Here is a 16,256-nt window from a genome sequence, read left to right on the forward strand (position 1 = left end):
GCCTAGAATTTTTCCGTAGTCATTGTCAAATGTATGAGTCAATGAAGTGCCTGTTATTATCATGACTTTCATTATAAAAGTTTTGTTTTAAAACCTGGATTCAAAAGTTAGCTTAAATAATGTCCTTTCTAAATCATGGCACCCAAAATAGTGAAGAAAATACCAAGAGATAATGAAATTTTAAAGTCATTTGTATGCCACATACATGAAAGAGACAAAATCAGTGAATGAATTGACATGTATTTATTGCACAAATTTCCCCTAAAATTGGGAATGGTTATTATAATACAAGTGCACAGTTGAGAAATATATACAAAACAAGAAAACAACCAGTATGTACATTTGACCCAGTATTTTACACAAATCACTATCTAAATAATTTAGATAAAGCAGAAAATTGTCATAAAACACTTACCAGAACAGAGAAAAGTATGCAATGTGTAAAATCCGGGTTTTATTCACTTTTTGTGTTGAACATCCCAGTGTTTGTTGATTGGAACAAAAATAAATCTGTTTGAGTACATGTTTAGTGCACTTAACATTTTCATCCTTAAAATTAAGACATTTTCATAAAGGAGAATATTTAAAATCAAAAAAGATTAATTTATATACAGAAAGAAAAAAATTAAGTCAATAATACTATATGTTAAAGATCCCTTTTTCATTTGTTGTTACAACAAATAGTTTCTGTATGTACCGGGTTTCTTATGTACCATAAAATTTTAGACAGGCTAAAAATCTTTCCCACATTCACCAAAGTGGTCACATTGCAAGCAGAAAGGGAAGTATCTGACATTCTCCAATGAGCGGAAAGCTTCGCTCTTCGGTCTTCAGTAAGGAAAGAAGAATTAGGACTAAGGTAATAGGAGTTATAGAAGGTTCAGCTACTATGTTTAAATATCTAAAGGGACCAAGAAATTCATTGAAGGATGGAAGCCCTTTTCTCCACCAAACTTCCCTTTTCAAGGAGCAGGAGGAGGAATGTGGGCCATCCATTTCTTACTTCAACATCAAATTTCCCAGGCACTGAAATTCCTGAGGTTCAATGTATATGGATTGGTTCATTTTTGTTAAGAATTCAGAAACAAAACATTCTCTACCTGGTGTCTTTTAGTGCCACAATAAAAACTGTCACTAAAATGGGGAAAATATGTACCAAGCCCACAATTGTACTTCTTTTCCATATTCTGAATTCCAGCAAAACAGTTTGAGTCCAGTCCCAGTTTTCCAGCATGCATTGGAGAACAGAATTCACTTTACAGATGTAATAAGAAAAGGAGCCAAAAGGAAAAGAATTTTTGCTCCAATGTCATTTTAGCAACTATGTCATCCAAGGGTTCTCCAGTTGGTGAGAAGGTTTCCAGTCACACTAGCTAGGTTAGCACCTAGCCCAGCAATCAATTACATACTCCAATGCCATCGAAACAGATTATTTTCTTAGTTTAAATGAATATCTCTATCATACATAAAAAATCCAAGGCAAAATGTGCTAAAATAAACTTAAGGTAAAAGCACTTTGCCAAACACAACACCACCACGTGTTGCAAACTAGGAAGCAAGATGGATATGAAAAGCATGAATGGACTGATTAGAAAACTGATGTATTTAGTAATACAGTGAGCCAGGATGGCTCAAGATTGTTTAGATAAGCAATTAACTATAGTGAATGTTATAGAGAAAAACAAACCAACCTCATCCACAACTTTGACGATGCTTAAGTTAGACAAGCAAAGAAAAGACTACAATGTAGTATTCAATTAAACTGAGGTAGTAGAGCATGTTGGAAATTTTATCCACCCACCTACTCTATTTACATTACATACAAGAGTTTGGTTCCATATTAGCTTTTCTTATATGTAACACATCTACAGTATATACAGAGACATGACAGCTGAATAATTGAAATCTTGGGAAACCCAGACTGACTGTAAGAGCTGTGGATGAGTACCACTATAGCACGATAGAAATTAAAGTATTTGTAGGGTTGATATTGATACCTGAGCATTTTAAAAGATTACAGCTGTACTTCTGCCAATGCTTTGGTGCATTTGATCTCTTTTCCTACTATTTTCTCACTAGCTGTAGATATAGGGAAGCGGAAAGAGCCTGCACTTACCACCAAAATAAAAAGTTATCAAGTTATATACTGTTGCTATTTTGGGAACCCATACTCTTCAGTCCTAAAGATCAATGTTTGCTTCACCTTTCTTTTTTAAAGTGTGAAACAAAAGTATCACTATAAAGCAAGATGTCAACTTGACAGACAATTAATATTAGTTAAAACACAAGAAATAAAGGTCACATTTACAAATCTTATCTGTCTTCCTTCCCCAGCCCTTTTAGGAAACTAAGAGATATTTATATGTACACTTGTGCATATGATATACAGACACTCACATGTTTTTTCTGAGTACTGTTATAAACAAGTATTTTGAGAAACAGCTCCAAGTTGGATATTCTCTTAAAGAAAAATCAACAAGATGCTTCAAATTGGTGTACCTTAAGAGTTCAGATTTTAAAATGAACTTTGACATCTGTGCTATTGAATAATAACAATAAGTCACAAGGCAGCTGCTTCAACATCATATTTCAATCTATTTAAATTGTGGGTACGTTGCAGGGATCATCTGAAAATCACCTTTATAGAAAACTCCATTAGTTTGTTCCAGACTCCTTCTTTTCACTATTATTTATACTATTTCATGTTCCATTTTGGAAACAAATACCTAAGACAAAAAAGTCATAAGATGTTTGTAGAATGTGTAATCCAGAAGTCCCAGTCAGCTCTACCAGTGGATCAGTCAATTCTGATGTCTCAAGAAGAAGTTGGCACAAATATATGCCTTTTGTGCCTGTCTCCTTTGCTTCTGCTTATCTTTATCCAAGTTAGTGTCTTAGTTTGCAGGCATTTCACAGGAGTATCTGAGCAACATATGGAGAGTGAGTACTTGCTACAGCTGCCAGAAGAGGGAGATCACTGGATTCAATCCTAAAACAAAGAAAAGATACCATAGTTTCCCTTAACTCAAGAGTAACACCCTACTATTGCGGGTTACTCTGCATAATACCTACTGTATACAGGAAATCTATGCACATGAAGAAACTATGCTCCATATACCGACTCAGAAGTTATCTAAAAATCTCACAATACTTTTGAACTGAGACCTAATGCATTAGGATAAAAAACACCACATTGCAAGGGATATCAGGAACTCAGGCCATGAAAATAGGTTAACAAGGAGGGAAATAAAATCAGAGGGACCACAGAATTAGAAAGATAAAACAATTTGGTGGTAACTGATCATTGATTTCTAGTTTATTCATTCTGAAGTCTAAGAAACTGGATGAAAGACCCAGGAGACTTTTTGTTTTGAATTCTGTGAGAATTTTCTAGAAGCTTTCTTATTACCTAACCTATATACTTCAACACAACTCAGGCAAGGAATGGCCTGTTGTGCGACATCAAAAAGTAGTTGTTATTCTTCAAGCTAAGATTTTATTTAATAATTCATGATTCTCTACCCATGCTTTTTTTTTTTTTTTGCAGGGCAATGAGGGTTAAGTGACTTGCACAGGGTCACACAGCTAGTAAGTGTCAAATGTCTGAGGCCAAATTTGAACTCAGGTCCTCCTGAATCCAGGGCCAGTGCTTTATCCACTGTGCCACCTAGTTCCCCTCTACCCATGCTTCTAACCTAGAATGAAGACATGAGGGCCAACAAATTTCAGGGCAGTTGAGGCCATTAGGGGTATGATTTTATACTCTAAACAATAAGGTTTACTGATACCAAAGCATAACCTTCAAGTACAGTTAAAGACACCTCCAAGGAAAAGAGAGAGTGGTAGGGACCTAAGAAATAAGGTACAGAAAGACTGTTTACTCAAACAAGAATTTGGCTCAATTCAACCATATACTGAATATATGGAGAGGTAGTATAGCAGAGTAAATGGAAAGTTGGTCTTGGAATGGAGAAAGCCTGGATTCAAGTCCTGCCTCTGACCATAATGGCTGTTTGACACTAGCTGAGTCACTTAACCTTTCAGTGCTCTCTAGGTCACTCTCTAAGATCACACATTACATATAGGATGCTGATCTTCACAGAGTTAGGGATTTCCTCATCTGGGAGTTCTTTATAAGCAAGGAAAGCATAGGTCCAGTTCCTATCCCTATTCTTATCACTAAGCGCTTCTCTTGAAAGGCAGTATGGTAGAGTGGATAGAGAAGAAGTTTCAGTCAAGAAAACCAGTTCAAGTGGGGCCTCTGGCACATACTGACTGTGTGACAAATCATTTGACCATTCAATCCCTTCCAGTTGTGCATTTTCACAACAGCATTGGCAAAGTGAGTGTCTTCTCTAGGAGTTCCTTTACTGAAGAAATAGGTCCTGATCAGTCTCCAATTACCTACCCCCCTCCAATTAAAGTGCTTATCCCAAAGAAAAGAGAGGACACGCGAAGGCAGAAAGCAAACCTACATAAGTCAGTGTTGAACTCTGTGAACATACCCTAGTACTAGGCCCAGCTCTTTGACATGGACTCGCATCTGTCCCTTCAGATATTCAGAGAGCATTTTACTTTTGAAGTAGAGCTCCTGCAGTCGATCTTCCAGGTGCATGACACACTATGGTATGACCAAAGAGAGAGTAAACAAATCATGAAAAAAAGTTTCCAAACTCTTATCTCTGGCAAACTCAAGAAATGTAATTATTAATGCTAAATAGAACTTCATACTTACGAAATTTGGAGATAAATTATGCTTGTAAAGCTGTAGAGTGGAATGAAGCAAATTGGAGACAAGACTAGAAACTAAAACTTCTTTTCCAAGCTTATTATCTGTTATTCGTCTTTGGCTACTGGCTACTTGTACAGTCCACTTATCCATGTCTGCAATAATACAAACAGCTTCTGCTATGGGTTCATCCAACACTGGATGCTAGAAACAAACAAAAATTCATAAAAAGATAAGACACCCCATGGATAATTATAGTGAAATGAGTGGAAGAGAAACTCCAAAGAAAAAGAAATCAGCTATATTCATCTAGCTACTACTAAAGGATAATTAAATAAAAAAAAGTTTTGGAACCAATGGTTTCTTTTTTTTTGCCGGGCAATGAGGGTTAAGTGACTTGCCCAGGGTCACACTGCTAGTAAGTGTCAAGTGTCTGAGGCCAAATTTGAACTCAGGTCCCCTTGAATTCAGGGCTGGTTCTTTATCCACTGTGCCACCTAGCTGCACTGAAATCAATGGTTTCTTGTAAGTAACTCAAAATGCCAAATTTTCTGACAAGTCTATCATAAAAAACCTTAATGGGATCTTTCAATAGTTCCATCCTTTAATCAAAAGCATACATGCCATTTTATTCTAACTTTCACTGTTCGACAGAGAATATTAATGGCTCTTTGTCATGTTACTACATGAAAGAATATTTGACATGATGAGAATACTACAAAATAAAAGATGGCTAATAACGACAACCACAATCCTTTGAGCTGAATATTCCAAACTAATTGCTCTGCTAGGAGGGCCCTGTGCTTAAGACCAAGAGCTGCCCTGTCTTCTCTAGAGTTCTCTTCAGGAGAGCTGCTGACAGCAGGTTCTGGCTCATTTTCCGAGTCAGTACTCATTCAAAACAAAGGTATTTCCCCTAGTGGTGCAGATTTAGGATATTTACTTTTTATTTTTTATTTATTATTATTATTATTTTTTTAGTGAGGCAATTGGGGTTAAGTGACTTGCCCAAGGTCACACAGCTAGTCAGTGTTAAGTGTCTGAGGCCAGATTTGAACTCAGGTACTCCTGACTCCAGGGCTGGTGCTCTATCCACTGCGCCACCTAGCTGCCCCCAGGATATTTACTTTTAAAATAATGTCAAAATTTTATTATGTGATTTCTCAGGTCATTTTTAAAAAACTGAATTTTATTGTACTACATTTTTATTTATCTCAATTTATTAGGGGGCAAAATATCTCTGTCAATCTTGTTGCAAATGCCTCTGAGATAAAGCCAGAATTACTGCATTTTTAATGGAAACAGAAGGCTAAATGTTACTAAAATATCCCAATGAAATAAGAGATTGTCACCAGACAGAAGAACATCTCCAGGAAAAAGCTGGGAATCTTGATAAATTAATTCACCTAACCTCCCAGAAACTGACACCACAAAATAAGAAATAGCAATATTATAGTTATGTGTGGGCTGTTTTTGTGAAACATTATTTTGTTTCAGTGGTTATCAATTGTTTTGGGAATGATCCTCAAAGCTTGATATTCAGAAGATATGTGGTTAATTACTTTAAAAAAATCTAAAAACTTGAAGTCAAATTTCATAAAAGGAATTTATGATAAGAAAAAGTAAAATAATCCTGAATTAATAATGACTTAGACCAAGAAAGGAAATTGTGAAAAACAAACTTATACTGAAAGCCAATAAATTCCCAAGTTTTAATAAAAAATTTTGAACTACGTAGGAATTCCAATATGTAAAATGACAATCAATTTCTTTCCTCACACCCATGTTGCCCCCAATCTTTTTCAAAATACTTCCTAGCAATTTATGAATATACTCTAAGCACATTACTATGTATTTACCCAAATAAAAATATGTCTGATTTAGTTTACTGAATATAGGACATTAATAGTGATAGTTGTACTTACTGCTTTGAAAATAGTACCTGAATGTTAAATGTATTGAGGAACCAGGAGAGGGAGCTCTCTATTAAACTTATGTTCACTTTCATTGTTGCCAAAAGAAAGTGCTAAAGACTAACACTCTATTATTCATAAAGCAATTGAGATTTCTTTCTCACTGAGGTAATTTTTGATCCAGTAAGTTTTTATGATGAGATTCCAAAAGTTATATTAAAACAGCATTGGGGCTGAATTATAGTCTCAAAGGTGTCAAACTCACAGCCAAGGCTGGAAAAGGACCCAGATTATAATGTAACTGAGAAATATTTAACAAAATAAACAAAAATACAATACAATATGGATAATGGTAATTTGTGGTTTTCTAAGTCAATATGCAGCCCATGGGGATCTGTTTCTATTTGAGTTTGACACCCTAATCTTAGGAATTTTCCTTTACTACAAAGTGCCTAGCCCAGAAGAAAGAACTCAATAAATTTTTTGATTAATATGACTGATTAAATTATTTCAAGGATTAAAATAGCATTTATAGTTAAGCATGCTGGTTTAGCCAGATACTTTTTTTTTAAATGTATCATTTTGCACTGTAAATAATTCTGGACTTGGAGGCAAAAGAACTGGGCTTCTGCCCTCTCTTAGGAAGCCTCGATTCACTCATTTGCAAATAGATATTACTTGCACTCCCTTTCTCACAGTGTTGATCTGATTAAAATACTATAGAAATCTTTCCTTAATGTATAGTAGAAGAAAATTAGTAATCTTCTTAATCTGTTATTAAAAATTCAGTTTTCTGGAGGATAACTGGCAAAATGTAGCTCATTGATCCTCATCCTCTAATTAATATTTGCAGCCAGTTTTTCTCCACTCAAATTTTACTGCAGATGTAAAAAACAAGTTCATAGTTTCCAGTATTCTATTAAAGTCTCACCTGAAGTAAGATCTTTCACATAATTTTTGCTTCTGTTGGATAATTTAACTAAAAAATAATATTTGGTTTATTTGGATAGTCATATTTTGAATATAATCAGTTACCTGAACAGCATGGGACAGGTCTGACACTAAACACTGCCGAAGTTTCTCATCATTTCCTATTCCTTGCAAAACAAAATCAGGTACATAAGATGAACAGTAGCCACCTAGCAAGGACCTTCCAAAATTGGCAATGCTGGGCTTGACAGAGCTCACTTCAATTAATTTTGACCTGAAAGAAAGGTCCAAAACAGGCATGTCTAATTAGGAATTTTACACACATTTTACAGTTAAACAAAAACGAAAGTTTTACTAGTTTTTGCTTTCCAGCACCATCATTTTCATATATATATGTGTATATATATACACACATATATAGAGACATATATAGATATAGATAGATATATATTCATAAAGCAAAACAATCACCATTTAAAGTATAGCTTATGGATTCACCATGGCCACAAGGGAGAAGAGTTCAGACTGCTTTAAAATGTAATTGGTAAACATTAGTATGAGTTTCTGTGAATATAATAATATTAGCTTACATATGTATAGCACTTTAAGGTCTACAAAATGTCTTACACAGTCATTGTCCCCATGTGAACTTCACAACAACTACAGTGCAAATGTCATTATATCCCTTTGTTATAGATGAGAGATTCAAAGAGGTCACATGGACAATAAAAGGCAGAGCCAAGACTCAAACCCAGGTTTTCTGTCTTAAATCCAGTGCTCTTTCCATTACATCATACTACCCCACACAAATTGTACTTTATTGGCAGTTGTCACACATTTCTCACATGCTCAGTTGAATGGAATGGCCAATATCAGGAAGCTAAAAATTCACAATTCCAACAGCTGCTTGGTTCTCTTCTCAATCTTTGTTTTCCTCCTGTATCTGACCTGAAGCAGCCTTTATAGCTGCTGGCCCCAGTCACACCTATTTTTAGTCATGAACCAACAATCTGCTTCCTCGCAGGTTGAGAGGCAGTGAGAAAAGTACTAGATCTAGAGTCAGAATACCCAGAGTTAAGTCCCAGCTCTGCTTCAGTGAATGTGAATGAGTCTCCTGTTGTGAGAAAAGTGCTTTGTAAACTGTAAAAGCACTATAAAAATGTTAATGTTAGATTATCATACATTTTACTCTCTAATCATATTGTTCTACTCAGGGATTCTTACCCCATAACGTCAACATGTGTATATATCCTATAGCTCTGGTACAATGCCATTCCCTTACTCTCCCACTTCTAGGAAGCTTTGTTTTAGGGGGACAAAAAGGTTAAGTTTTAAGAGCTGCTTCCTATGACTGACTATACAACACTTACAAGGAGGATATATTCTGGATACTAATCACTCCATAAATACCTGTGGCTACAAGCTTTTAGATGATATGACCTCATTCTTTCCAAAAGAAATATATGCATTCTTCATATCTGCATATTTTTTTAAATTAAAAGGATTTTGAAATTAAAAGTTCCTCACTTACCCAGGAAAGGGTATTTCATCCTCTTCTGCCCAGTCTTCTCGGTCTCCTCCAAAATAGTTACTACCCTGTCTGGTCATATCATGACTGGCATCTTCACTCTCACTGTCACCAAGGGCACTATCTGAACTTTCATTTCTTGGAATGTCCCAGTCAGTTCCTACAGCAATTTTTCTCTCTGAGTTCTCTTTGTCCCCATGGGGGACATGTATAGACTTTGCATCTCTTTGGTCCTGCTTAGCAAAGCAGGTTTTACATGAATCCTGGTGAATAGATTCTATAAATGTACAAAATTCACTGGGTGGTTTGTTATTCTTGGTACACAGTCTTTTAGAAAAATCTAACATATTGCTCTGGTGTTCTAAAATGTCTGTGCTTGTTTTAACTGGAACATCATCAATAGTCCTGGTTTCGATTGAGTCATCATTAAAATATTCATCAAATAAACTCATGTTCTCCAGATTTGAATGATTCCAATTTGGAAGGGCACTGGCAACTCTGGGAAACATTTCATGTACTCTAGGATCCCTGATTTGGTCCTCAACCGCAAGCTTAGTTTCATGATGTTCAGCATCAGTCATCCTTTTCTCCTTTGCTGGTTTGATGTGATGCCTTATGATTTGATCCACAACAGCCTGACTTCTGATTTCCGTGTCTGAATCAGGTGACATGGAATCCCCAATTAGGAACGTAACCTTTGTCTGCGAAGCATCACAAGAAAATGTGGTAGGCATGAGCTTATCTGGGGGTTTCTTTTCCACAGCTATGCCTGTTGATCTCATCCCTTTGCCCGACTGGTTCCCTGAGTCCAGTGATTCCTCACTTCTCCAGGTTTCTATTGTTGGTTCCAGTCCCGAGTCTGCCAACACACATTTGTCTACTGGAGCAGATCCTGTGCAAACTATGGTCTCTAACTTGGTGTCAAGACAAGTTCGCAATTTATCTCTGCACTGCTTAATGTCAACAGCATTTTCTTGGCAGCTAGAAGGAGAAATTATCCTGCACTCATCTGAAGAAGTTTCCAGCAACTGCTGAGATGTGCCTTGAATATTTCTCTCTTGTTGTGAAACATTCTCTATATTTTGTACAACAAATGGGCATTTGCAATATTTACAGTCACAATGAGGAGCCCCTGTTTCTTCTGAATCTCTAAAGAGCAAACTGCTTTTGTTCCTGTGCATTGTGATAAGCACATATTCAGATTCCTCAACTTCACCTTTTTCTAAGGTTGTGGTAATAATCGTTCCTGGCATGACTATGGCTTCATCTTCTCCATTTTCTAAGAGATGGGTCTCTTGAAGTTCAGAGCATCTTATGAAATAGGTAAGAAAATAAAGGAGCCTCTGGACCATGTCTTGTCTTTTGCCAACCACTACTGTCCTTGCTAATCTTACTGGAGAGCCGATTGCTCCATATAAGTCTCCTGCAATGGAAGAATTAGTTAATAAGCATTCCTCTACTTTCACAATATGCCTATAGCAATGTTAGCACTGAGTTAACAGAGTTAGTTTCCTAAGTTACCAATTTTATGGTATTTAAGTCAAGACCATTTACCAGAGGCTTTTAAAAACGGCAAATAAGTGGTTCTCTATGAAGGCTGATGGGTATAAGCCAAAATTTAGGAAACTGGTCTTAATTCCATGGAGAAGACCCAGGATGACAGAACCCTGGTGGCTCAATCAAATAACCGCTTCAACTCTGAAGTGACAAAAAAGTTAAGGATGAGGCTAATTCTCTTTACCTGGATGGTCCAAAAATCTCTCAAGATTTCTGATGACTCAGAAATTCTTATCTCTAGTTTCCATCTTTTTCCTGGACCCAGGTTCCCAACAAACAGAAAGCTACTGGTTCTTATTTTCCTTTTCAGTGTAGTCTCTCCCAACATCACAGGGCTCTTACCTAGTACCTCATGCCTGACTGGGGCAGAGATAAGAAGACATGCTAATTAAAGAGGTGGAAATGAAAGAAGGCAGCTGAATTCAGGTGGTTGGGCTCTCTTAAGTTTTGGTTCCATGCTGAACCTAGGTAAGCATGAAAAACATCCCACCATAGTAAAAGTAGAGCACCTGGGCCTCCACTTCACTAACTTTCTACCCTTGTATTGCATAGGTATCATAGATCATATGATGGAAAACACATAACAAGACATAAAGACACAATGAGGGAGCTGACTATAACAAAATCATGGATTTCACTCTAACATATAGGAATTCTGCAAGTTGACAGCACATATATTTATAAAACATTATAAAGAAGCAGCTTTGAAAAGGAAAAAAATTGGCAGATGGTTTGATTAGCTTTTGCTCTTCTCTTCTGTAGCTTTTCCAGTGGGGGTTTTCAGCTTTTACATCTTTACACATTAATGATGAACACAAACACCATTTTTTCTTTTTCACTAATGAAATTTCTTGCTTTTAAAATGAAGGCATATAAATACAATTAAATGGTCCAAAGACTGTTAGATGCCTTGAAGCTAGCTCGGTTCACTAAACAGAGCACCAAGATTCCTCCAAGGCCACACTACCCACAGCTGATAGCTATAATTATCAGTGAATGCTTTGCCTCTTCCTCTCTTTCTACTCTTACCCTTTTATGTGGCCACTCTAGCCAGCCCAAGCTTTCAAGTGAGTTATCAAAGTGAGTAAGGGAGGCAGCTCCCAAACTGAAGTTAATTAGCAATGATACAAGTTTCTTGTCACAAGTATACCAAGGGTTCACTGAAGGTTATTTTAAGAATTTATATTAAACAGAGGGGGAAAATACACACATATGTTGATGTGTATATATACATATATACATACATATGTAGACACATGTATACATACATTTGTATACACATATATCTATACCTATATAGACATAGATCAATAGATCTCTCTATCTGAAATGCCTACTATGTGAGAGGCACTGTTGGGGAATACAAATGATAATAATCATTGGAACCAAATATAAACTGGGTCAATAGTATCAGGGAACTTAAAGGGTTTCCCTTTTAAGGGGGACATAGATGGGAACAGCTGTAGAAGAGTAGAGAAGAAAAGAGGAGGACGCAGACTTAGAACAACACTTTTGCTTGGGTATGAATGGTTCAGAGATCCCTTACCTTTGTTTTTTTAAACTTTTTTGGGGGGGGGGGCGTCGGCAGTGAAGGTTAAGTGACCTGTCCAGGGTCACACAGCTAGTAAGTCATGTGTCTGAGGCCAGATTTGAACTCAGGTCCTCTTGAATCCAGGGCCAGTGCTTTATCCACTATGCCACCTAGCTGCCCCAGATATCCTTCACCTTAAGCCCACATCTCTTTCCTGAGCTCTAGTCCCCTTCTTTTCTTTTCTTGGTGAGGCAATTGGGGTTAAGTGACTTGCCCAGGATCACACAACTAGTAAGTGTTAGGTGTCTGAGGCCGGATTTGAACTCAGGTACTCCTGAATCCAGGGCCAGTGCTCTATGCACTGTGCCACCTAGCTCCCTTATTTTCAATTGCACACAAATATCTCTATTTGGATTCAACTGCTTTCTTAAAATCAACATGTGCCAAATTCATCACCTCCCTGCCACCTGACTTTTTCTACTAACATCCCTATTTCTATTGAGGGTACCACCATTCTCTCAGTCTAGCAGGACTAAAACTTTCAAGTCATCTTTAACTCCTCTCTTTCTCTCTCTAACCACAAATCACTTACCACATTTTGTGATTCTATATCTACATTATCTCTTCCATTTATCTCCTTCCTCTCCATTTACAGTACCACCACCTTAGTTCAAGTCCTTATCACTTTCTCCCTCCCTTCACAACCTGCAAAAATATCCTTCCTAATGTACATGTCTTATCTTGCTCAAAAACTTTTATTCCATTTCTTATAGGATAAAATACAAACTTTTCCCCTTGCCCTCCATAATCTGCTATAGAAGAAAGAACAATGGATTTGGAGCTAAAGGCTTGGAATCAAATCAGGGCTCTGCTACTTGCTAGCTGTATAATTTTGCACAAATTAGTTCACTGGCTTGGGCCTCAGTTTCCTCAACTGTAAAATGAAGGAGTAAGACTAAACGATCCAGTCCCAGTTGTCAAACCGATGACTACCTTTCCACTCTTGATTCACACTAGTCCACTTTAGGTATTATTCAATAAGTCAAACTGAACTGTTTCCTGGTGCCATTTCCCATATCCATGCATTTGTATAAGTCATCTGCCATGCTTTTAGTGCATTTGTACCTCCCATGTCTCTGCTGACATCTTTTTCTTTCTATTTTCTCAATATAAGTGCTATCTTCTCCATGATACATTTTCCTGATTCCCATAGTAGAAAGTGATTTCTCCTTTATTCCATCACATTCTACCTTCTATAAGAAGGTGTACATGTATGTGTATGTCACATGTGTCCATATCATATCCCTTCTATTAGATTTTAAGTTTTCTGAAAGCAGGTACCATGCCACTTGTTTTGTTTGCCCACTATGTGGCAGTGCCTTGCACAATGTAGAAACATAATAAATGTCAAGCCAAATGTTTCTGCTATGAAATGACCAAATAAGATGTATATATAATTATAGCAGTATGGGAAGATTCTCTGAAGACATACCTAGTTGTGCCCACAGTGGGTTATAGGGATGAGTCTTTGCCAGCATGTCCACACTCTGAGAGGAATGTTTTTCTAAAAATATTTTTATAGGTGGTTGTCCATTAGGCATGACTGTTGGGACCCAGGCAAGATGATTGGTCAGGACTGCTGTAAGGAGAGCTGGTAAGAATCTGAAAGGCAAAATTACTGTATCAATCTCTAGCCTCTGCCCATATGGTAATGGAAGGTAAAGTAATGGTTATAAAGAAAGTTTATAAAGATCATACAGAATTAGCTAGCATCTACAAAAGAGATCCTTCAGATACAACATTCTTGTTAGATATTACCTTAAAATATGTTATAGGGTTGCAAGTATTTTCAAGAGACATTGAAATAGAGAATTTCCTTAGGATAAAATATACACTATTCTGTTGAGCTTTGAAACCCTTTACAAACTTGCTCCAAACTTTCTTTCCAGACTCATTGGATATTATTCTTCCTACCACACTATGTGATCCACCAAACTGTCCTCTCTGTTCCTCACACACGACACTCCACCTTCTATTTCTGTACCTTTACAATAGGCTGGACTCACATACCTAGAATCTATTCCCTTCTTTACCTCTACCTCCACCTTCTCAAAGAAAGTTGCATTCCCTTTAAAGTACAGCTTAAGCACAATTGTCTACATGAAGTCTTTCCCATGAATTCCTCTAATTGCCAGGTTCTGACCTTAAACTTCCTTGCATTTAACTACTTCCCATTTATTCGTATCTATGTTGTATATGCTTACATATGCACTCATCTATATCAGAATGTAAATTCTTTCTAAAGACTGTGTTCCATTTTTTATATTTGTATACCCAGCACCTAGCGTAGCATTTGGCATATAGCAGCTGTTTAGTACATTCTTACTGATTAATTTTGCTACTTTTTGCCTAGTGAGTGAGATATTGCCCTGTTGAGTTGGTTTGCCAGTTTGCCTACCCTCAGGAGGAAGTAACATACACGACAGGTTAGATGCCATCAGAGTTAAATAACTGCTACTTGGGGAAGAATACATATGGTACATTCCCTTCTATTCTTTTAAAACTAACAACTCCTCTACCTCCATCTTTTCGAGGATAGCCTGCATCATAGGCTTGACTGCATTTTCTCTGATGGTGGAAGAAGAGGAGGTTCTTCAATGTCAAGTTTGCTCTGACAAAAGGTATAGAAATAGGTAACCTTTTTAGATCCAGATTAGCATTTACTATCATCGTTCAGTTGTTCAGTTGTATACAACTCTTTGTGGGCCCACAGAAGTTCATGGGATTTTCTTGGAAAAGATACTGGAGTACTTTGCTATGTCCTTTTCCAGTGGATTAAGACAAACAGAGGTTAAGTGGCTTGCCTAGGATCGCACAGCCAGTAAATATCTGAGGCTGCATTTGAACTCAGGTCTTCCTGACTTCAGGCCCAATACTCTATCCACTGAGCTACCTAGTTGCCCGGCATTTATGATCCTAATGCATTAAATAGATCTCAGAATTAGAAGCTTATATGCTCATTTTCTTTTCTTTTTTTATCACTCACAAAGTGTTTAAATTCAGCTTTACTATCTCTGGTAGAATGAATAAATATTGCTTCCAAACAAGTACATCATATATGGTGCTAATGGGTTTCTTTTCTTTTTTTGGAGCGGGGGGGGGGGGGGAGTTAGTAGAAGGGGCTCTGTGTTTCCTTTCATTCAAGAGAGTAGGTAAATCATAAGAAATATGATTTTTGTTCATTGTAATGCTTTTATAAACTAGCTAATTCAATTTTGTTTGTTTGTTTTTTGGTGAGGCAATTGGGGTTAAGTGACTTGCCCAGGGTCACACAGTTAGTAAGTGTCAAGTGTCTGAGGCCGGATTTGAACTCAGGTACTCCTGACTCCAGGGCCGGTGCTCTATCCACTGCGCCACCTAGCTGACCCTAGCTAATTCAATTTTATACTATAGACTACCTTACCATAAATTCCTGCCTTCAACTGATGTTGAAAATGAACTAAGCATGCAGTCCTACTGAGCCTATGTTACTAAAGACTAATGCATGCCTTATTCAGAGAGTGAAGATTTCTTTTAGCAAACCTTTTGTTGGCTTAAAGTTTTTTTTTAAAGTATGATGAAGGGAGTCACTGCTGAAGATAAGGTGCTATGGGAGCAGTGATAGTGAGGAAATCAAACTGATTTTGATTCCATTTTGGAATTGATTCTATTCTGTATCAGCACCAACATGTAAAATTACCTGTCACTTTTTTTGTCTTTGAGTTAAGTTCAGAAGTATAGTTTCCCTCTCTAACTTAAAAGTTTAGCTATCCTACAAATGACCTTAATTCAAAGAAATATATTATTGCTACACATCTTATTGCCCATGTACAATTAAGGGAAATCTGTTATGTTATTTTGCTAACAAGCCTTGAAAGATACAAGTGGATGCTAGAAGTCTGTTATCTCTGCAACACTGGCTGTCTGGTCTGTTAATGCTGTGAACACTAACTAGCCATGCAATGGGACACCACTAATGAGCTTCCCATAACAACAAGATGGAAGGTGGGGTTGTTGCTAGCCTTGCAT

General features: G+C 37.0%; 1 protein-coding gene across 2 annotated transcripts in view; it reads right to left on the bottom strand.

The window, feature by feature from the left end:
- Positions 1-1,994: 1,994 nt before the first annotated feature.
- Positions 1,995-16,256, bottom strand: part of FNIP1 (folliculin interacting protein 1) — a 149,674-nt gene continuing 135,412 nt past the window's right edge. For both annotated transcript variants that reach the window (XM_043990174.1, XM_043990173.1), the window contains 6 exons: positions 13,681-13,850; positions 9,104-10,523; positions 7,678-7,846; positions 4,736-4,933; positions 4,506-4,621; positions 1,995-2,989 (listed from right to left, as the gene is read on the bottom strand). In XM_043990174.1, coding sequence (XP_043846109.1) covers positions 2,911-2,989; positions 4,506-4,621; positions 4,736-4,933; positions 7,678-7,846; positions 9,104-10,523; positions 13,681-13,850 — 2,152 coding nt within the window. In that variant the 3' untranslated portion in view covers positions 1,995-2,910. The remainder of the gene's footprint in view (positions 2,990-4,505; positions 4,622-4,735; positions 4,934-7,677; positions 7,847-9,103; positions 10,524-13,680; positions 13,851-16,256) is intronic.

This window comes from Dromiciops gliroides, chromosome 2 (assembly GCF_019393635.1).
Source record: "Dromiciops gliroides isolate mDroGli1 chromosome 2, mDroGli1.pri, whole genome shotgun sequence".
In the NCBI taxonomy this organism is placed as follows: Eukaryota; Metazoa; Chordata; class Mammalia; order Microbiotheria; family Microbiotheriidae; genus Dromiciops; species Dromiciops gliroides.